Here is a 23,918-nt window from a genome sequence, read left to right on the forward strand (position 1 = left end):
GTGACCAACACCTCTTTCAGATCTTTCCTTCTCACGATCACATAGTCGAGGGTATGCCAATGCCCTGAGCGCGGGTGGCGCCAGGTCCCCTTTGAATTGGGTCTCGTAATAAAATAGGTGTTCGTTATACACAGATTGTGTTCTGCACAAAGAGCCAGCAGACGTTCTCCATTCGAATTGATGCTGTCTGTGCCGTGTTTCCCTATTATTCCCGGCCATAGTTCTGAGTCTTGACCTCTGCCCACTCTAGCGTTGAAGTCTCCAAGGAGAATAATTCGTTCCCGTTTTGGGATTTTACTTAATGTAGCAACGAGTGTTTCGTAAAAAGTGTCCTTTAAGTTGTCAGAGGAGTTCAAAGTGGGTGCGTATACTGCAATGATGTTCACAAACGTGTTATTCGCTGCATGAAAACGTAGGGTCATTAAACGTTCTGAGATACCAACTGGATTTTCGGTAAGTTTGGCGGTCAGGTCGTTTCTAATGGCAAAGCCTACGCCATGTTGTCTGATTTCGCCTTCCGGCAAGCCTTTTCAGAAAAAAGTATACGCTTGTTCTACCAAGCTGCCTTCGTCCGAAAAGCGTGTTTCGCTTAAAGCAACTATTGCAATGGACGTTCGTTGCAGTTCCTTATCGATTAGGGCAGTACGCCTCTCTGGTCGGTCGGCCTTGGGGTTGTCTAGCAAGGTTCTGACGTTCCATGCTGCAAAAGCTATGTGCTTTTCATTGGTATTTGTTCGATGATTCACTCGCTCAGGCACCCTCCCCCGGAGATCCGAATGGGAGGGTATTTTACCTCCGGATACGAATTTTGTCCTGTTCGACTGATCCATCTTTTTGTAGGAGCTGCGTTAGAAGGTGTTCAAAAGCTGCACTGGTAACGCTGTCAGTGCAACTTTGGTTGCGGCTACGACTAGATTATCTTGTGGCACAGGTATCCTGAGACGACAAGGTCTGAGACGTAACTTGAGCAACGCAGAGAGCCATTTCCTGCTCAAGCCAATGTTTAGGCTACGTAATTGTGGGAAACAGAGTTATATCGCTCATGTTCGGTCGCCAGAGCCTCGTTCGTAAGAACAGGGTGGACCACGAGTAGGTGAGGTTGGCATTTGAGAGGAGAGGCTATAAAACGCATCCTTCCTCCTTACACCCCAACGCTGATTATAGAACCGGAAATCCCAATTGGATCGGATGAATATAACAGGAGATATCGCAGATTGAAAATTGCAATTTTTGAAAAATGCCATGTTCCAGATGAAAATCTGCGCGAAGGGAGATAGGCTTTCAAAATTGCTCGCAATAGATTCAGCGTGTCCAGAAACCGATATTTTCATACCAAAGTATTAAATATCTTGTCCTGTTTAGGAGAAATAATTTTTTTCGTTTTTCCACTTTTCATTTTCGAGTTGAGTCCGAAGAGCTCTCTGGAAAGCAATTCTCCATTGAAGCATCAACTGTTTGGTTTTCTAGAATCATCGAAATAAATTCTATGCACTCCATATCCTGAGACATTAATAGAACATCCTTATTTTCAGACAGAGTGGAAAATAGGTCATTGTAGGGGGGTCTAACACCTTGCTCATTCTTGACTCTCAAAATCGAGATTTTCGAAAAGAGTTTCTATGCTAGGGTAGAAGCCTAGGCAACGCTGATTATAGAATCAGAAAGCCCAATTGGATCGGATGAATATAACAGGAGATATCGCAGATTGAAAATTGCAATTTTGCAGATGAAAATCTCAACGGAGGGAGGCAGGCTTTCGAAAATGCTCGCAATAGGTTCAGCGTGTCCAGAAACCTATATTTTCATACCAAAGTTTCAAATATCTGGCCTTGTTTGGGAGAAAATATTTTTTTTTGTTTTTCCACTTTTCATTTTCGAGTTGAGTCCGAAGAGCTCTCTGGAAAGCAATTCTCTATTGAAACATCAACTGTTTGGTTTTCTAGAATCTTCGAAATAAATTCTATGCACTCCATATCCTGAGACTTTAATAGATCATCCTTATTTTCAGACAGAGTGGAAAATATGTCATTGTAGGGGGGTCTAACCCCTTGCTTATTTTTGACCCTCAAAATCGAGAATTTCGAAATCGAGTTTTTGTGCTAAGGTAGAAGTCTAGGCAACGCTGATTATGGAACTGGAAATCTCAATTGGTTCATGTTAAAAATTGGAGGAATTTTTAACCCAACTCTACCACTCGATGACATCTCTAGCAACTCAGTGACTACGTTTATCGTTACATGCTTCTGTGAACGTAACCTTTAAATCGCTGTCAATCAGCTGTTCAAAAAAACCGGTGGAACCTGTTGAATCTCTCAATTCAATTCATTCTCTTTAGATTCTTCGTTCGCTCAAGTGAATTGGAACTTGGTCTAAATTCTTAACGTGATTTTTAGTGCACTCTCAACTTTTTTCAATCAGCTCAAATCTAATAATATTATTTTATATTATACTAATCAATCGATCAACATCTCAAAAAGGTACAGTATTTTTTCACTCAACAAAAAATGTAATCATTTTTTGCATGTGTCACGTTAGAATATCATTCTACATAATTTTCCTATCAACATTCTCTCCATCGCTATGCATTTTCTCACAATTACATTTGCAATATTCTGCTCTACATCTCTCTATCATATTTGCATGTATATTCTCTCAATTTTCTCCAAATCTTTCAATCAACCACGTGCTCAATGTATCTAACTGCTTCAACCTCCTCAAAATGCATCGATATTTCATTCACTGTGAATCACATCACCTCGACAATCACTCACATTTTAATTTCTCTAATTTTAGCACCAAGTTCACATTTCACACCACTCTATTAGAAGCTTATATACTTGTATTCACTCTCATTTTGTATATATGTCACCTCAGATTAACTTTACACCTCTTACGATCAGACTTCTCAGGCCTCTTAAGTTTCAGGTACCTCTACGCTCAAGTTGGACACTTCGAAGGCTTCTCATAGACCAGATCGAAATCCATCTCACTACACTCAGCACTCCGAACAAAGGAATACACTCAATTAACTCTCTTGGACAGACTGGTTTGTGATAACGCTCGAGGAGGTCCAATCTGATTTCAACTCAATAAGTATAATTTATTATACACTTTTGCATGTCTCTATTACCTGAAACTTATGATACCTTATTTATTTTCTCTAACGTTGTGAACTGCTCGTCTTGTTTCATCTCAATTATGAATACTATTCATTAATTCTTTCTACGTTTACAATATTTCATTTCTCTACATTGCATTTGTAACACAACTCACCTCAATTTATGTACTCGCATACAACACCTTCTGCTTTTCTAATAGATTTGCTATTCCTGTAAGCGTTGGTAATCATCTCTCTACATTACATTTGTTACACGACTCACCTCAATTTATGTACTCTCATAAAACACCTTCTGCTTTTCTAATAGATTTGCTATTCCTGTAAGCGTTGGTAATCATCTCTCTCTCATTCTGTCTCATTACACCTGTCTCACTGCATTACATATCTCTAACTTCTCAAGTTGTCACTGCAACCTTCTGTTTTTCTGATAGCGAGACAGTTTATGAAATCGTAAACTCTATCACTGTAAACGTTGTGCTTGCATGATAACACTCACATCAATTCATAACTATCAAGCTCAATTATTATGCAACTCAAAATACATAAACACGTTTTGATGTAGATCTATCTCACTTCTCTCAATTCTTATCAAACACATAATAATTGATCTTGTTACTCGATACATGAAATTCACTCAACCTGCTTTTTCTCTCAAGCAAATACAACGTTGATTTTCTCATTGAAACATTACTCTCAAATTCTCTCAATAACTTCTCAATAATTGTAAATAGGTTCACTCTGTTTAGATGTTGTATATAATTTTACTTCATGCGAGTGTCTATTTATTATGTGACGTGTCTGATATACAATAAAGATTTTATTTTACCATCTCCAACTCAATCATTTGGTAACAGTCCACTTTTAAGTAATTGCCAAAAATCTCAACACCCAGATTTTTGAACATTTGGTCCTTCGGGCCGGATGGTTGAGTTGGAATAATCATTCATTCATATCACATTCTTCTCAAAAGGTCATGTCTCAAAAGTCGGGAAGATCTTCTCCATCTCCAAAAGAGGATGACGCTCAACTCCAGGTCCCTCCTACTCGATCATCCAGATCTTCCACATCTTCGCAGCCTGATGTGGGACCTCAAACTCGCTCGGCTGGTCTTCCCACCAACCTCAAATTGAAAGTCACTACTCAAATGAGTAGACTACAACTCATGAAGGACATCTTCTCCAAGCTGTCCAACGTCTCAACATGGACTGTACATGATCTGTCCCACACTCAAGAACAACTGCAAGACCTTCACAAGAACTTCTCAAAGACTCACTCATATTTTGAGTCAGCGTGGCCTGAGTCTTGTCTCGACCACGAATACTTCGCATCTTCAGTCTTCTTCGAGGAATACTCTCTATTCCAATCAGCCATCTCGAAATTAATCCAACTCAATATGTCACTCAATCCTGTGGATTCACAGCCATCCACTTCTGCTCAAGCCCCTCAGTCTTCTCAAACTCGTCCTCGATTGCCTGACATCTCAATTCCCACCTTCTCAGGCGACTTCTCAAAATGGCCTGCATTCCGAGACCTTTTTCAATCCCTCGTGATCAACAGCACCTCAATTTCTGACATTGAAAGGTTACATTACCTTCGAACATGTCTCTCTCAAGAACCTCTCGACACCATCTCCAGTCTTCCCTTAACGGAAGTCTCGTTCCCCATAGCTTGGAAGAAGCTTATGGATAAATATGAAAATAAAAGGCTGCTCCTCTCTTCTCAATACTCAAAACTTCTCTCCTTCTCATTGGCGAATCAGAAAAATTCTACCGCCTCATCTCTTCGTCAATTTATTGACAGCATCGTCAATCCTCTCCAAAGTTTGAAAGCTCTAGGTGAAGATCTAGAGCAGAACAATAATCTTTTGGTGTTTCATATCATCAACCGTATGGATCACGCCTCTCGCACTCATTGGGAAACTCTCATCTCCTCTAATAACGAATTTCCCTCCTTCGCTCAGTTGATGGAGTTCCTCCAATCTCGCTCCAGAGCTCTAGAATGGACTGAGTCCAATCAGAGACAGTCATCTCAAGAATCCTCTCGCTCTCGCACAACAGTGCACACCATCTCTCAAAAGGTTACAGCTCAAAGTAAACCTTCTCCTTCACTCATCTCAAGCAAATCGGCCTTCTCGAACACTCCAATCTCAAAAGTCTCTTCTATGCCCAACTACACCTGTGATGATTGTGGACACGACCACTTTATTGCAGATTGCCCTCGCTTCTCTAAACGATCACCTCAAGAAAAAGCTGATGTAGTATTACATCGCATCCTCTGCTCTAACTGCCTCGGTAGACATCATCGCCACTCTTGCAGAACGACAAAGATCTGCAAAATCTGTGGAAGTCGTCATCATACACTTCTACATGATGCTCCTCTCAGCAGTAAACCACACTGCAAAGTTCCACCGGTACCCCCTCGAGTGCTTCCACAATACGCTCTCACATCTCAAAAATCTGCTCAAAGGGAGGTGAGTTCTAGCAACTCAGCTCTAAAGCCTTCAAAATAGTTCGAAGAAGCGTTGAATTATTTTTCTTCAGCTGCCTCAACCACGACTCAACACTCTCCTCGCCACTGCCATCGCCCATCTCATCACCTCAACAGGGTCACACACGGTTCGACTACTCATCGACAGTGGATCCGAGCTAACCTTCATCTCTCAAGATCTAGCCAGAAAACTCAACATCTCTAGAAGGAAGTCGCATGTTGTAATTGTGGAAATTCATGGAAAAACTTCTAAGACACAAGGATCTCTCGCCCTCACTCTCAAGTCGACGTATGACCATCAAACCATAAATATTGATGCTCACATTCTTTCATCATCTTTCTCTAATTTGCCTTCCTTCTATACATGTTTTCAGCAATCTCTACATCTCCAGCATCTCAAGTTAGCTGATCCAGAATACCACATCTCAAGAGCCATCGACATCATTTTGGGTGCTGATGTATATGGCTCAGTTGTTCTTCCTCAGATGAAAAAAGGCCCTCCATCATCTCCAATCGCGCAACTCTCAATCTTCGGCTGGCTAATCCTAGGACCTGTGTGTCAAGAACAGGAACGCCTTCCAATCCAATCTCCAATGTTTCATACTGTTCAAGATGAAGACCTACATCATCTCCTCACTAAGTTTTGGGAATAGGAAGAAATTCAACCAACGTCTACGTCACATCTCATCTCTGACGAGCAAGAATGTGAAAACCACTTTGTCTCCACTCACTCTAGGCTCTCCTCAGGGAAATACATGGTAAGATTACCATTGAAATCATCTATTGACGTCTTAGGTTCTTCCAGACAACGAGCCTTCCGATGTCTGCAAGCCTTGATTCGGAAATTCGACAAGGATCCTGACTACTCTCTGCTCTACCACCAATTTCTCGATGAATATGAACTCCTCCAGCACATGCAACCAGTCTCGTCAGAAAAGGTCAACTCAAGATATTTTCTTCCTCATCATGGTGTTCTCAAAACAGACAGCTCTACAACGAAACTGCGAGTAGTCTTCAACGGCTCCAGCCCCACCTCAACTGGTATTTCTCTCAACGATATTATGCACACCGGAGCGAAACTACAACTCGACGTGATTGATGTTCTTATGTGGATGCGTAAATTTAAATTTGTCTTCTCTACAGATATCACAAAGATGTACAGACAGATTCTTGTTCATCCTGATGATTGGGATCTTCAAAGCATCCTTTGGCTCGACTCAAATAACAACGTAAAGACATACCATCTCGCAACAGTCACATACGGATCTAGATCAGCTCCATTTTTGGCAATCAGAGTTCTTCTCCAACTTCTCAAAGATGAGGGTCACAACTTTCCACTAGCCATTCCTCCATTAACAAAAGGTCGTTATGTTGATGATATTTGTGGTGGAGCAGATACTGAACATCAACTTCTCGAAATTGCCAAACAACTCCAGAACCTTTGCATGGCGGCCGGCCTTCCGCTAGCAAAATGGCAGTCAAACGTCTCAAGTCTCTCTCACGTCGTTCAAGAGGAAGAATCAACACCCACTCCAATCTCATTCGATGAAGGTTCTCACTCAACTAAAGTGTTAGGTCTAATCTGGTACCCTCAAGAAGACTATTTCACTTTTAAAGTCAGCTCCAATCTATCTGGGTCTTTGATCACCAAGCGATCAGTTCTATCTCATATTGCTAAAATATTTGATCCACTCGGTTTAGTCTCCCCTGTTACGATTCGGGCTAAAATATTGTTGCAGGAATTATGGCTCCAAAAGTTATCATGGGACGAACCTCTACCTCAACTACTCCAACAGAAATGGTACGACATCAGTGAAGATCTCTCCAAGCTGGCCAGCATCACAATTCCAAGATGGATTAACACTCAAGAGGGTTCTTTCATACAACTCCACGGCTTCTCTGATGCATCTCAACTCGCCATTTCAGCCGTTCTCTACCTTCTCGTTCGAACTCCGTCCAAGGAATGCAAAGTTACAATGCTTTGCTCCAAAACCAAAGTATCGCCTTTAAAACCACTCACAATCCCGAGACTCGAATTATCAGCTGCTCTTCTCCTCTCTCGACTCGTTAATTATGCGCATAATGTGTTAGCTCTCAACATTCACTCAACCACTCTATGGACGGACTCCTCAATCACTCTAGCTTGGATCAACACTCACCCTTCACGTTGGAAGGACTTTGTACGGAACAGAGTTGCAACAATCCAAGATCTAACTCCAAGGGCCCATTGGAGGTATATTTCCGGCAAAGACAATCCTGCTGACTGTGCATCACGAGGGTTAACTTCATCTCAACTTCGCAACTACTCGCTATGGTGGACGGGACCACCATGGCTTTCCAAGTCAGAAGATTCATGGCCAAATCGTCAGCCGGCACCGACAACCGACCATGAATCAGAAGCAAGACCAGCCATCTCCATACTCACCTCCACTACGTCAGACTACTCATGGAATCTCATCTACAGGTATTCCAGTTTGAATAAATTGTTAAGAATCACCTCTATTTGTTCAAAGGTTCTCGCACGACTCCAACGTAAGCTGGATCCAGCACACCTCACACACCTGACTTCAACTGACTTGGAAGCATCTCGAAGGCATCTCAAAAAGTCTACTTTAAACATGAACTCAAGGCTCTTCAATCACAGACTCCACTTCACTCTTCACATGTATTCAGTAGACTCACTCCACTACTCGACAACTCGACAACAATGGTGTAATTCGTGTAGGCGGACGAATTTCCCATTCTCAGCTCGACCCAGATAGCAAGCATCCAATTATTCTTCCTCAACACTCTCAATTTACTTCTTTGGTTATAGATGAAACTCACCGAACAACTCTACATGGAGGCACTCAACTCACTCTAGTCACAATACGTTAAAGGTATGGGATCATTGGAAGAAGAGCTCCAGTTAAATCCCATATATGTTCTGTGTGCAAGGCACTGTGGCACCGCTCTAAACAACTCATGGCACAACTACCCACATCTCAAGTGCAGCCATCTCATCCATTCCTCCACACTCTGAGGATTGAAAGCAGTCTTTTCGCTCCAGTTATGGGTGGATTGAGTAGCTCAGACACTGGAGTGATGGATTGCCTCAACTTCCTCACAATGGATAATTTACGAAGACCTACTCGATTATAATCAACTACGTTAATTATGGCGGCCGGAATGTTAAAAATTGGAGGAATTTTTAACCCAACTCTACCACTCGATGACATCTCTAGCAACTCAGTGACTACGTTTATCGTTACATGCTTCTGTGAACGTAACCTTTAAATCGCTGTCAATCAGCTGTTCAAAATAACCGGTGGAACCTGTTGAATCTCTCAATTCAATTCATTCTCTTTAGATTCTTCGTTCGCTCAAGTGAATTGGAACTTGGTCTAAATTCTTAACGTGATTTTTAGTGCACTCTCAACTTTTTTCAATCAGCTCAAATCTAATAATATTATTTTATATTATACTAATCAATCGATCAACATCTCAAAAAGGTACAGTATTTTTTCACTCAACAAAAAATGTAATCATTTTTTGCATGTGTCACGTTAGAATATCATTCTACATAATTTTCCTATCAACATTCTCTCCATCGCTATGCATTTTCTCACAATTACATTTGCAATATTCTGCTCTACATCTCTCTATCATATTTGCATGTATATTCTCTCAATTTTCTCCAAATCTTTCAATCAACCACGTGCTCAATGTATCTAACTGCTTCAACCTCCTCAAAATGCATCGATATTTCATTCACTGTGAATCACATCACCTCGACAATCACTCACATTTTAATTTCTCTAATTTTAGCACCAAGTTCACATTTCACACCACTCTATTAGAAGCTTATATACTTGTATTCACTCTCATTTTGTATATATGTCACCTCAGATTAACTTTACACCTCTTACGATCAGACTTCTCAGGCCTCTTAAGTTTCAGGTACCTCTACGCTCAAGTTGGACACTTCGAAGGCTTCTCATAGACCAGATCGAAATCCATCTCACTACACTCAGCACTCCGAACAAAGGAATACACTCAATTAACTCTCTTGGACAGACTGGTTTGTGATAACGCTCGAGGAGGTCCAATCTGATTTCAACTCAATAAGTATAATTTATTATACACTTTTGCATGTCTCTATTACCTGAAACTTATGATACCTTATTTATTTTCTCTAACGTTGTGAACTGCTCGTCTTGTTTCATCTCAATTATGAATACTATTCATTAATTCTTTCTACGTTTACAATATTTCATTTCTCTACATTGCATTTGTAACACAACTCACCTCAATTTATGTACTCGCATACAACACCTTCTGCTATTCCTGTAAGCGTTGGTAATCATCTCTCTACATTACATTTGTTACACGACTCACCTCAATTTATGTACTCTCATAAAACACCTTCTGCTTTTCTAATAGATTTGCTATTCCTGTAAGCGTTGGTAATCATCTCTATCTCATTCTGTCTCATTACACCTGTCTCACTGCATTACATATCTCTAACTTCTCAAGTTGTCACTGCAACCTTCTGTTTTTCTGATAGCGAGACAGTTTATGAAATCGTAAACTCTATCACTGTAAACGTTGTGCTTGCATGATAACACTCACATCAATTCATAACTATCAAGCTCAATTATTATGCAACTCAAAATACATAAACACGTTTTGATGTAGATCTATCTCACTTCTCTCAATTCTTATCAAACACATAATAATTGATCTTGTTACTCGATACATGAAATTCACTCAACCTGCTCTTTCTCTTAAGCAAATACAACGTTGATTTTCTCATTGAAACATTACTCTCAAATTCTCTCAATAACTTCTCAATAATTGTAAATAGGTTCACTCTGTTTAGATGTTGTATATAATTTTACTTCATGCGAGTGTCTATTTATTATGTGACGTGTTTGATATACAATAAAGATTTTATTTTACCATCTCCAACTCAATCATTTGGTAACAGTCCACTTTTAAGTAATTGCCAAAAATCTCAACACCCAGATTTTTGAACAGTTCAGATGAATAAAAGAGGAGATATCGCAAATTGAAAATTGCAATTATTGAAAAATGCCATGTTCCAGATGAAAATCTAAGCGAAGGGAGATAGGCTTTCGAAATTGCTCGCAATAGATTCAGCGTGTCCGGACACCCATATTTTTATACCAAAGTTTCAAATATCTGGCCTTGTTAGGGAGAAAAGAATTTTTTTTGTTTTTCCACTTTTCATTTTCGAATTGTGTCCGAAGAGCTCTCTGGAAAGCAATTCTCCATTGAAGCATCAACTGTTTGGTTTTCTAGAATCTTCGAAATAAATTCTAAGCACTCCATATCCTGAGACATTAATAGAACATTCTTATTTTCAGACAGAGTGGAAAATAGGTCATTGTAGGGGGGTCTAACAGCTTGCTCATTCTGGACCCTCAAAATCGAGATTTTCGAAAAGAGTTTTCATGCTAGGGCAGAAGCCTAGGCAACGCTGATTATAGAACCGGAAATCCTAATTGGATCGGATGAATATAACAGGAGATATCGCAGATTGAAAGATGCCATTTTCCAGATGAAAATCTTAACGGGGATAGATAGGCTCTCGAAAATGCCCGCAATAGATTCAGCGTGTCCGGAAACCTAAATTGTCATACCAAAGTTTCAAATATCTTGCCCTGTTTAGGAGAAAATATTTTTTTTCGTTTTTCCAATTTTCATTTTCGAGTTGAGTCCGAAGAGCTCTCTGGAAAGCAATTCTCTATTGAAGCATCAACTGTTTGGTTTTCTAGAATCTTCGAAATGAATTGTATGCACTCCATATCCTGAGACATTAATAGAACATCCTTATTTTCAGACATAGTGGAAAATAGGTCATTGTAGGGGGGTCTAACCCCTTGCTCATTTTTGACCCTCAAAATCGATATTTTCGAAATCGAGTTTCTGTGCTAGGCTAGAAGCCTAGGCAACGTTGACTATGGAACCGGAAATCTCAATTGGTTCAAATGAATAGAACAGGAGATATCGCAGATTGAAAATTGCAATTTTTGAAAAATGCCATTTTCCAGATGAAAATCTCAACGTAGGGAGACAGGCTTTCGAAAATGCTCTCAATGGATTCAGCGTGTCCAGAAACCTTTATTTTCATACCAAAGTTTCAAATATCTGGCCTTGTTTGGGAGAAAATAATTTTTTTTTCCACTTTTCATTTTCGAGTTGAGTCCGAAGAGCTTTCTGGAAAGCAATTCTCTATTGAAGCATCAAACGTTTGGTTTCCTAGAATCTTCGAAATAAATTTTATGCACTCCTTATCCTGAGACATTAATAGAACATCCTTATTTTCAGACAGAGTGGAAAATAGGTCATTGTAGGGGTGTTAGGATCTTGATCTTAACATTATAACGCATGTCTCTTTTGTACATATGTATGTAACTTGATTTATAGGAAGATGTAGTTCAGTTCTAGAATAAACCAGCACCCTCAACAGGTCCTTGATTAACTATCAAGTTTATTCCAAACGTAACATGGCGCAGTCGTTACTAGTATTTGTTTCAAATCGATTCGAATTCTATAATAATTTAAGTGTACTACAAAAAATTAAAATTTTAAGTAGTGAAAATTGTGGTTAAATGACAGAAGAATCGAAGAATCCAAAACCAGAAACGTCATCATCATCTTCGAATCAATCAGTTCAACTTCAAGAATGAACACCAATGTGAAAATTCCATCAGAAATGAATTTCAACGGAAATCTAGCCAACAATAATCGATTCTTCAAACAAAAATTCGAAATTTATTTGAAGGCATCAAGACAAACGAATTTGGACTCGAAGTATAAAGCAGCATTATTTTTGAATGTGATTGGTGATAACGCACTCGCTATTTATAATAATTTTCCATCAAATGAAAACAATGAAGAAAATTACGAAGATCTCATCAATAAATTCGACAAATATTTCTTGCCACATATCAATGTTACCTACGAACGACACATGTTTTTTCTACGAGATAAAAAAGTGGAAGAAACAATCGATGAATATGTGAATGCACTGAGAGGACTGAGTTCCACATGTGAGTTTGATAAATTAACCGATAGTATAATTCGAGATCGTATTGTCATGCAAATCACAGACAGAAATTTGAAAGACACTCTCCTAAAAATACCAAAGTTAGATCTACAAACAACAATAAATACGTGCAAAGCAGCAGAGCAATCACAAAATCAATTGGAAAAAATCTGTTCATCCCAGGAATCGAATGAAATGTCCACAAAAAAATTTAAGATGAATAGAATTCAACAAACTGAAAACTATAAAAGGCCAACGACATCAGGAGCACAAGAGCATCCAATTCAATCGTATCAACAAAATCATGCAGGTCAGAAGAAACTATCAATCAACAAGAACCAACTTCAATTTCATCGCCAATGTCAACGATGTGGTCTACAACATCAACGTGGGAAATATCCAGCATATAAAGCTGTGTATCAATTGTCATAAACTAAATCATTTTTCGAAAATGTGTAAATCTAAAAATATCAGTCTTTTAGAGAACAATACTCCAGAAGATGAATTTTTTCTAGGTTCTTTAGAAATATCTCATATTGCAGATGAAACTGAGTGGTATGAAAATTTGAAATTGAATAATTTTTTGAATGTTAAATTTAAATTAGATACAGGAGCAAAAGGTGTTAATATATTGCCATATTATGAATTTAAAAATGTCAAACTAGAAAAATCTACCGGAAATATCAATACTTATGGAAATGAAACTTTAAAAATTTTGGGAATTTGTACATTAGAAACAAAATATAAAAACATTATTGAAAATGTAGACTTTCATGTAATGAATACTGAAAAATGTGCAATATTAGGTTTACAAGAAATAATTAAATTTAAGATATTGGCTAAAAATAATGAAGATCATAGTATTTCTGAAATATCAAACGAAAATAAAAATGAAATTTATGCTTAAATTTTTTCTAATTATAATGATCTGTTCACAGGTATCGGATGTTTGAAAGATGAGTATCACATAGACGTTGACCCAAATATAACTCCAATAATTGAACCACCGCGAAAAATTCCATTCAATCTTCACGAAACACTGAAAAAAAAACTTCAAGACTTAGAAGACGAAAATATTATAGAGAAATTATCGGAGCCAACCGATTGGGTCGGCTCAATGATGATCGTTCGTAATCCCAATAATGATATAAGAATCTGCATTGACCCCAAGGACTTGAATAAAGCCATAAAACGAGAACATTTCCATGTGCCATCATTAGAAGAATTAACGTACGAGTTATCAAGAGCTAAGTATTTCAGCACTCTAGATTGTAGTAACGGTTTTTGGCATGTTAAATTGGATGATCAAAGTAAGAAACTTACAACTTTCAATACTCCTTACGGAAGATACTGTTTCAAAAGATTGCCATATGGTCTCCGTAATTCATCGGAAAAATTTTTCAAACGTATAAGTGATTTATTTTCTTCGGTTAAAGGTATCAAAATTTATGTAGATGATATTTTGATATTTGCAAGAAGCATTGAGGAACATGACAAAATTTTAAAGATTGCATTGGATATTTGTAGAAAAAATAATATTGAACTGAACAAAAACAAATGTAAATTTGGCATTACCGAAATCAAATATATGGGTCATATATTAACTTCTAGTCGAATAAAACCAGATTCATTCATTCATTGCTGTATCCCGTTACCGGGAATAAATCTACAAAGAGAAGAAGGAAAAAAAAAAAAAAAAAAAATCGAACAGACTTGTAACTTCTTAGTGCTAGTTGCGACTGTGTGCCCTCCTGTGACTAAAGAGACCCAACCGTGACCTGCAGATCCTTCCACACTCAGGGCATGGATAGTCTCCAACCAGATCTGGCCGCCGCTGTATCCTTCTCGATTCTCCATTATAACTGTGGACTAAAGACCTCCACTGTGACCTGTCTAACGCTAGTTGTTCCCAGTTATGATTAGCATTAACTGATTTTAGGGATTGATGTAGTGTATCCTTAAACCGCTTATACTGGCCTCCTGGTTTCCGGGCTCCCTCAGTGAGTTCGCCGTATAGAGCTATTTTGGGGAGTCTTGTGTCTTGCATCCTCAGAATGTGGCCGCTCCATCTGAGTCGGGCCCTCGTTACTTGAGTCTCAATTGTTGTACAGCTCGCGCGCTGCAAGACTTCTGCATTCGAAACTTTGTGGAACCATCTGATGTGCATTATCTGTCTTAGATGACGTTGCTGCGTCTGTTCGAGCTGTTTAATATGTCGCCTGTAGGGAGTCCAGCTTTCGCTTCCGTAAAGAAGCGTTGGGAGGACCACTGCTCTGTAAACAGCTGTCTTGGTCTTCAGATTGAGGTCGTGATTTTGGAACACTCTGTCCTTCAGCTTCCAGAATGCCCGTGATGCCGAATTGATACGGTTGTGTATTTCCGTGTCAAGGTTAGCCCTAGTATTTATGAAGCTTCCCAAGTATTTGAACTGCTCGACCTGTTCTAGAGTTTCATTGTCCAGGCTGATATCTGTTTGAAGGCTTTCTGGCGGACTTACCAGGATTTTGGTCTTGTCAATATTGAGTCTGAGGCCTAAAGCTTCGTATATATGTTTATAGGTGTCCATCATTATCTGTAGATCCTCTGAGCTGCTAGCGATGAGTGAACAGTCGTCTGCATATTGAAGTTCCGTGATAAACTTGGTACGGGTTTTTGCTCTGAGGCGCTTCAGGTTAAACAGGCCTCCATCAAATCTGAATCTTATCCCAACACCTCTTACGGGCATGCTCATGTCAGCAATTATCGATACAGCTATGGCGAAAATATTGAACAGTAAAGGCGCTAATACGCAGCCTTGTTTTATTCCAGAGTTGGTTGAGAAATGGTCGGTTGTAGAGCCATTATGCTGTATTCTAGCGGTGTTGTTGGTATGAAGGCTTTTACACACTGCTAGGAATTTTTCGGGTACTCCTAGACGTGCCATGATTTTCCATAGCGCTCTCCGATTCACCGAGTCGAATGCCTTGCTTAAATCGATGAAGGCTGTATAAATCCTTGATTGTTGTTCACGGGCCTTTTCTTGTAGCTGTCGCAGTGTAAAAATTAGGTCCACCGTACCTCGATTTGGTCGAAAGCCGCACTGGGATTCAGGTAAAAGCTTCTCTAAGAGTGGAACCAGACGATTAGCCATAATCTTCGAGAGAACTTTACCGGCCAGATTAAGCAACGATATGCCCCTGTAATTGTTGCAATTCGACGTATCGCCTTTGTTCTTATAGAGGTTGATAACTAAAGCGTCTCTGAAGTCTTGTGGCACATCTCCCTGTTCCCAGATCTTGCGGAATAGTATTAGGAGACTATTGACAATGTCCTCATCCAAGGATTTGAATATCTCCGCCGGAATGCCGTCTAGACCAGGTGACTTATCATTTTTCGAATTTTTAATCGCGCTTATGATTTCCGACATTGAGATTTCATCATCAAGCGATGTCATCGGACTATACGCGGGGAGCAGGTCTAAAATGGATAAATCCGAGTCGTTATTTTGATTCAAGACCTGTGAGTAATGCTCCTTCCATCTTTCGAGAATTTTTCTATCATCAGTTAGAATAGCTCCATGAGCATCTCTTATAGGAAAGCTAGCTTTTCTGCTTGGACCGTAAACAGTTTTAATAGCTTCGAAAAAACGCCTGTAGTCATGGTTATCGGCGTAAGCTTGTATTTCCCTAGCTTTTTCTTTCCACCAGCTGTCCTTGATTTTTCTTATTTCTTGACGGACCTCGCGTTTTATGTTTATGAAACCTATTTGGGCTGCAACATCGCCAGGCTTGTTAATTGCTGTTTTCATCGCTTTGTGTTTTGCGTCCAAAAGGGGTGCGATATGAGTTTCGCTGACAAAATTTTAAAGATTGCATTGGATATTTGTAGAAAAAATAATATTGAACTGAACAAAAACAAATGTAAATTTGGCATTACCGAAATCAAATATATGGGTCATATATTAACTTCTAGTCGAATAAAACCAGATGAAGAAAAAATTAAAGCCATTAAATTTTATAAAACTCCTCAGAATAAAAAAGACGCAGAAATCTTTTTAGGAATGATTACATATTTACAAAGATTCATTCCAAATGCATCTAGTATAACAGAACCGCTAAGAAATTTATTAAAATCAAATATTGAATTTTAATGGAATCATGAACAACAAAATTCATTCGAATCGTTAAAAAATATTATTTCAAAAGAACCAATATTAGGATATTTTCAACAAACTGAAAACATAATAATATAATGTGATGCATCTTCAAAAGGTCTTGGTACTTGTATCAAACAGAAAACTAAAATAATTGCCTATGCATCAAGGTCCTTGACAGAATCTCAAAAATCTTATGCGCAAATAGAAAAAGAAATGCTCGCAGTAGTATTTAGTTGTGAAAAATTTCATCAATATTTATTTGCAAATGGAGATATCACTATTGAAACTGATCATCAACCATTAATATCAATTTTCTCAAAACCTCTTGTTAAAACTCCTCCTCGATTGCAAATAATGCTTTTGAAACTTCAACCTTACCAATTTAAATTAGTATATAAACCGGGGAAAGAATTGAAAATTGCTGATGCTTTATCAAGAGCCTATATTGATGAAGAATATGAATTTACAAAAGATATTGATTTGCATATTTGCTCAATAGTAAAGAATTTACCTGTGTCAGATTTAAAAATAGGAAAGATCAAACAATTCATCAAAACTGACAGTCACTTGCAAAATTCAGTGAAATTAATAAAAAATGGTTTTCCTAATAACAAAAAGAATTTAGAAAATGACATGAAAATTTATTGGACCTATAGAGATGAATTAACTTTTATTGAAGGTTTAATATTCAAAGGTGATAAAATTTTAATACCGGAAGAATCAAGACAAGATACATTAAAACAATTACATATAGGACATATGGGTAAAGAACAAATTAAAAACAGAGCTAGAGAACTAGTATTCTGGCCAGGTTTATCATTACAAATAGATAAATTGAGTGATTCTTGTAAAACTTGTAACCTATATAGAAAACAAAATGTGAAAGAACCTCTAATTAATCATGATATTCCTAATGAGCCGCGGATTAAAGTTGGAATCGATTTATTCTACTTCAATAATTAAAATTATCTATTAATGTTGGATTATTATTCTAAATTCATAAAAATATCTAATTTGAATATGAATACGACTACAAATAATATCATAACAAATTTAAAAAATATTTTCTCTAGACAAGGAATACCAAGAAGTTTGTTCGGATTCAGGTCCACAATTTACCTGTTCCGAATTTAAAACTTTTGCTAATAATTGAAATTTTAACGATACTTTGTCAAGTCCACATCATCATCAGTCGAATGGAATGGTTGAAAGAGCAGTACAAACAGTAAAAAATATATTAAAGAAATCTATACATAGCGGTAATGATCCATTTTTAGCCTTACTAGAATATCGTAATACGCTATTATCGAATAATGTTGGAAGTCCGTCACAACTTCTCAACAGGAGACGACTGAGAGGAATTCTACCTATTCTGGAAAAATCATTATCTCCGGAAATTTATGATAGAAATAAAATAATGAGTTTTCATAGGAAACGTTTATCAATGAAGAAATATTGTAATAGAAATGCGAAATCACTGCCTAAATTAAAAATAAATCAAAAAGTATTAGTAAGAAATATTCTGAATAACAAATGGGAAGAAGGTATTGTTGTAGATTTACATAACGATAGATCATATCTAGTGAAGCTAGAGAGAAATGGCAATATTTTGAGACGGAACAGAAAATTCCTACGTCCAATACAATATAATTATGGAAATAATATTATAAAAATCGAGAAGGAAAATGATATAGAAAATTGAAGAAATAAGAGCAATATCGATAATTCAACAAATTCAGAAAATTATGTCAATGCAGGTACTAGATCTAGTGGCAGAACAATAAAATATCCAAATTTCTTGAATATAAAAGATTTTACTTCTAAATCTTATGATTGAATTCAATGATTTATTATTGTGTATGACTAGTTTAAGCTTAGTATAGAATAGGAAAAATATTAGGAGTACAGATGTAATTACAATTTGTTTTTGAATTATGGAAATTAAAAGTTTAATTTTTGTAATAAAAGAAGGGAGATGTTAAGATCTTGATCTTACCATTATAACGCATGTCTCTTTTGTACATATGTATGTAACTTGATTTATAGGAAGATATAGTTCAGTTCTAGAATAAACCAGCACTCTCAACAGGTTCTTGATTAATTATCAAGTTTATTACAAACGTAACAAGGGGGGTCTAACCCCTTGCTCATTTTTGACCCTCAAAATCGATATTTTCGAAATCGAGTTTCTGTGCTAGGGTAGAAGCCTAGGCAACGCTGAATATATATAACCGGAAATCCCAATTGGATCGGATGAATATAACAGGAGATATCGCAGATTGAAAATTGCAATTTTTGAAAAATGCCATTTCCCAGATGAAAATCTCAACGGAGGGAGACAGGCTTTCGAAAATGCTCGCAATAGATTCAGCGTGTCCAGAAACCTATATTTTCAATTCTTCAATTCTCTATTGAAGCATCATTTGTTTGGTTTTCTAGAATCTTCGAAATAAATTCTAAGCACTCCATATCCTGAGACATTAATAGAACATCCTTATTTTCAGACAGAGTGGAAAATAGGTCATTGTAGGGGGGTCTAACGCTTTGCTCATTCTTGACCCTCAAAATCGAGAATTTCGAAATCGAGTTTTTGTGCTAGGGTAGAAGTCTAGTCAACGCTGATTATGGAACCGGAAATCTCAAATGGTTCAGATGAATATAACAGGAGATATCGCAGATTGAAAATTGCAATTTTTGAGAAATGCCATTTCCCAGATGAAAATCTCAACGGAGGGGGACAGGCTTTCGAAAATGATCGCAATAGATTCAGCGTGTCCAGAAACCTATATTTTCATACAAAAGTTTCAAATATCTGGCCTTGTTTGGGAGAAAATAATTTTTTTTGTTTTTCCACTTTTCATTTTCGAATTGACTTCGAAGAGCTCTCTGGAAAGCAATTCTCTATTGAAGCATCAACTGTCTTATTTATTAAAATCTTCGAAATAAATTCCATGCACTCCATATCCCGAGACATTAATAGAACATCCTTATTTTCAGACAGAGTGGAAAATATGTCATTGTAGGTGGGTCTGACCTTTGGCTCATTTTTGACACTCAAAATCGAGGAATTCGAAATCGACTTTTTGTGTTAGGGTAGATGTCTAGGCAACGCTGATTATGGAACCGGAAATCTCAATTGGTTCAGATGAATATAACAGGAGATATCGCAGATTGAAAATTGCAATTTTTCAAAAATGCCATTTCCCACATGAAAATCTCAACGGAGGGGGACAGGCTTTCGAAATTGCTCGCAATAGATTCAGCGTTTCCGGAAACATATATTTTTATACCAAAGATTCAAATATCTGGCCCTGTTTAGGAGAAAATAATTTTTTTCTTTTTTCCACTTTTCATTTTCGAGTTGAGTCCGAAGAGCTCTATAGAAAGCAGTTCTTTATTGAAGCATCAACTGTTTGGTTTTCTAGAATCTTCGAAATGAATTCTATGCACTCCATATCCTAAGACATTAATAGAACATCCTCATTTTCAGACAGAGTGGAAAATAGATCATTGTAGGGGGGTGTGAAACCTTGCTCATTTTTGACCCTCAAAATCGATATTTTCGAAATCGAGTTTCTGTGCTAGGGTGGAAGCCTAGGCAACGCTGAATATATATAACCGAAAATCCCAATTGGATCGGATGAATATAACAGGAGATATCGCAGATTGAAAATTGCAATTTTTGAAAAATGCCATTTCCCAGATGAAAATCTCAACCGAGGGAAACAGGCTTTCGAAAATGCTCGCAATAGATTCAGCGTGTCCGGAAACCTATATTTTCATACCAAAGTTCCGAATATCTGGCCCTGTTCAGGAGAAAATGATTTTTTTCGTTTTTCCACTTTTCATTTTCGAGTTGAGTCCGAAGAGCTCTCTGGAAAGCAATTCTCCATTGAAGCATCAACTGTTTGGTTTTCTAAAATCTTCGAAATAAATTCTTTGCACTCCATATCCCGAGACATTAATAGAACATACTTATTTTCAGACAGAAAATAGGTCATTTTAGGGGGGTCTAACACCTTGCTCATTTTTAACCCTCAAAATCGATATTTTCGAAATCGAGTTTCTGTGCTAGGGTAAAAGCCTAGGCAGCGCTGATTAAAGAACAGGAAATCCCAATTGGATCGGATGAATATAACAGGAGATATCGCAAATTGAAAATTGCAATTTTTGAAAAATGCCATTTCAGAGATGAAAATCTCAACGGAGGGGGACAGGCTTTCGAAAATGCTCGCAATAGATTCAGTGTGTCCAGAAACCTATATTTTCTAACCAAAGTTTCCATTATCTGGCCTTGTTTGGGAGAAAATTTTTTTTTTTGTTTTTCCACTTTTCATTTTCGAGTTGACTTCGAAGAGCTCTCTGGAAAGCAATTCTCCATTGAAGCATCATATGTTTGGTTTTCTAGAATCTTCGAAATAAGTTCTATGCACTCCATATCCTGAGAAATTACTAGAACATCCTTATTTTCAGTCAGAGTGGAAAATAGGTCATAGTAGGTGGGTCTAACCTTTGGCTGATTTTTTACCCTCAAAATCGGGAATTTTGAAATCGAGTTTTTGTGCTAGGGTAGAAGTCTAGGCAACGCTGATTATAGAACCGGAAATCTCAATTGGTTCAGATGAATATAACAGGAGATATCGCAGATTGAAAATTGCAATTTTTGAAAAATGCCATTTCCCAGATGAAAATCTCAACGGAGGGGGACAGGCTTTCGAAATTGCTCGCAATAGATTCAGCGTGTCCGGAAACCCATATTTTTATACCAAAGATTCAAATATCTGGCCCTGTTTAGGAGAAAATATTTTTTTTCGTTTTTCCACTTTTTATTTTCGAGTTGAGTTCGAAGAGCTCTCTAGAAAGCAGTTCGATATTGAAGCATCAACTGTTTGGTTTTCTAGAATTTTCGAAATGAATTCTATGCACTGTATATATTAAGACATTAATAGAACATCCTTATTTTCAGACAGAATGGAAAATATGTCATTGTAGGGTGGTGTAACCCCTTGCTCATTTTTGACCCTCAAAATCGAGAATTTCGAAAAAAGTTCCTATGCTATGGTAGAAGCCTAGGCAACGCTGATTAAAGAACAGGAAATCCCAATTAGATCGGATGAATATAACAGGAGATATCGCAGATTGAAAATTGCAATTTTTGAAAAATGTCATTTCACAGATGAAAATCTCAACGGAGAAAGACAGGCTTTCGAAAATGCTCGCAATAGATTCAGCGTGTCCAGAAACCTATATCTTCATACCAAAATTTCAAATATCTGGCCTCGTTTGGGAGCAAATAATTTGTTTTGTTTTTTTACTCTTCATTCTCGAGTTGAGTCCGAAGAGCTCTCTGGAAAGCAATTCTCTATTGAAGCATCAGCTGTTTGGTTTTCTAGAATCTTCGAAATAAATTCTATGCACTCCATATCCCGAGACATTAATAGAACATCCTTATTTTCAGACAGAGTGGAAAATAGGTCATTGTAGGGGGGTGTAACCCCTTGCTCATTTTTGACCCTCAAAATCGAAATTTTCGAAAAAAGTTCCTATGCTAGGGTAGAAGCCTAAGCAACGCTGATTATAGAACCGGAAATCCCACTTGCATAGGATGAATATAACAGGAGATATCGGAGATTGAAAAATGCAATTTTTGAAAAATGCCATTTCCCAGATGAAAATCTCAACGGAGGGGGACAGGCTTTCGAAAATGCTCGCAATAGATTCAGCGTGTCTAGAAACCTATATTTTCATACCAAAGTTTCAAATATCTGGCCTTGTTTGGGAGAAAATAATTTTTTTGTCGACTTTTCATTTTCGAGTTGAGTCCGAAGAGCTCTCTGGAAAGCAATTCCCCATTGAAGCATCAACTGTTTGGTTTTCTAGAATCTTCGAAATAAATTCTATGCACTCCATATCCCGAGACATTAATGGAACATACTCATTTTCAGACAGAAAATAAGTCATTGTAGGGGGGTCTAACACGTTGCTCATATTTGACCTACATATTCGAGATTTTCAGAATCGAGTTTCTGTACTAGGGTAGAAGCCTAGGCAACGCTGATTAAAGAACAGGAAATCCCAATTCGATCGGATGATTATAACAGGAGATATCGCAGATTGAAAATTGCAATTTTTGAAAAATGTCATTTCACAGATGAAAATCTCAACGGAGAAAGACAGGCTTTCGAAAATGCTCGCAATAGATTCAGCGTGTCCAGAAACCTATATCTTCATACCAAAATTTCAAGTATCTGGCCTTGTTTGGGAGCAAATAATTTGTTTTGTTTTTTTACTCTTCATTCTCGAGTTGAGTCCGAAGAGCTCTCTGGAAAGCAATTCTCTATTGAAGCATCAGCTGTTTGGTTTTCTAGAATCTTCGAAATAAATTCTATGCACTCCATATCCCGAGACATTAATAGAACATCCTTATTTTCAGACAGAGTGGAAAATAGGTCATTGTAGGGGGGTGTAACCCCTTGCTCATTTTTTACCCTCAAAATCGAAATTTTCGAAAAAAGTTCCTATGCTAGGGTAGAAGCCTAGGCAACGCTGATTGAAGAACAGGAAATCCCAATTAGATCGGATGAATATAACAGGAGATATCGCAGATTGAAAATTGCAATTTTTGAAAAATGTCATTTCACAGATGAAAATCTCAACGGAGAAAGACAGGCTTTCGAAAATGCTCGCAATAGATTCAGCGTGTCCAGAAACCTATATTTTCATACCAAAGTTTCAAATATCTGGCCTTGTTTGGGAGAAAATAATTTTTTTTGTTTTTCTACTTTTCATTTTCGAGTTGACTTCGAAGAGCTCTTTGGAAAGCAATTGTCCATTGAAGCATCAACTGTTTGGTTTTCTAGAATCTTCGAAATGAGTTCTATGCACTCCATATACTGAGACATTAATAGAACATCCTTATTTTCAGACAGAGTGGAAAATATGTCATTGCGGGGGGTCTAACCCCTTGCTCATTTTTGACCCTCAAAACAGATATTTTCGAAATCAAGTTTCTGTGCTAGGGAAGAAGCCTTGGCAACGCTGATTATAGAACCGACAATCCCAATTGGATCGGATGAATATAACAGGAGATATCGCAGATTGAAAATTGCAATTTTTGAAAAATG

General features: G+C 37.6%; 1 protein-coding gene across 1 annotated transcript; it reads left to right on the plus strand.

The window, feature by feature from the left end:
* Window positions 1-2,408: 2,408 nt before the first annotated feature.
* Window positions 2,409-6,258, plus strand: LOC123318230. The gene is made up of 3 exons (XM_044904846.1): window positions 2,409-2,477; window positions 4,089-5,588; window positions 5,659-6,258. The coding sequence occupies exons 2-3, from the start codon at window positions 4,092-4,094 to the stop codon at window positions 6,256-6,258; spliced, it is 2,097 nt and encodes a 698-aa protein (XP_044760781.1). The 5' UTR covers window positions 2,409-2,477; window positions 4,089-4,091.
* The last annotated feature ends 17,660 nt before the right edge of the window (window positions 6,259-23,918 follow it).

This window comes from Coccinella septempunctata, chromosome 8 (assembly GCF_907165205.1).
Source record: "Coccinella septempunctata chromosome 8, icCocSept1.1, whole genome shotgun sequence".
Classification (NCBI taxonomy): domain Eukaryota; kingdom Metazoa; phylum Arthropoda; class Insecta; order Coleoptera; family Coccinellidae; genus Coccinella; species Coccinella septempunctata.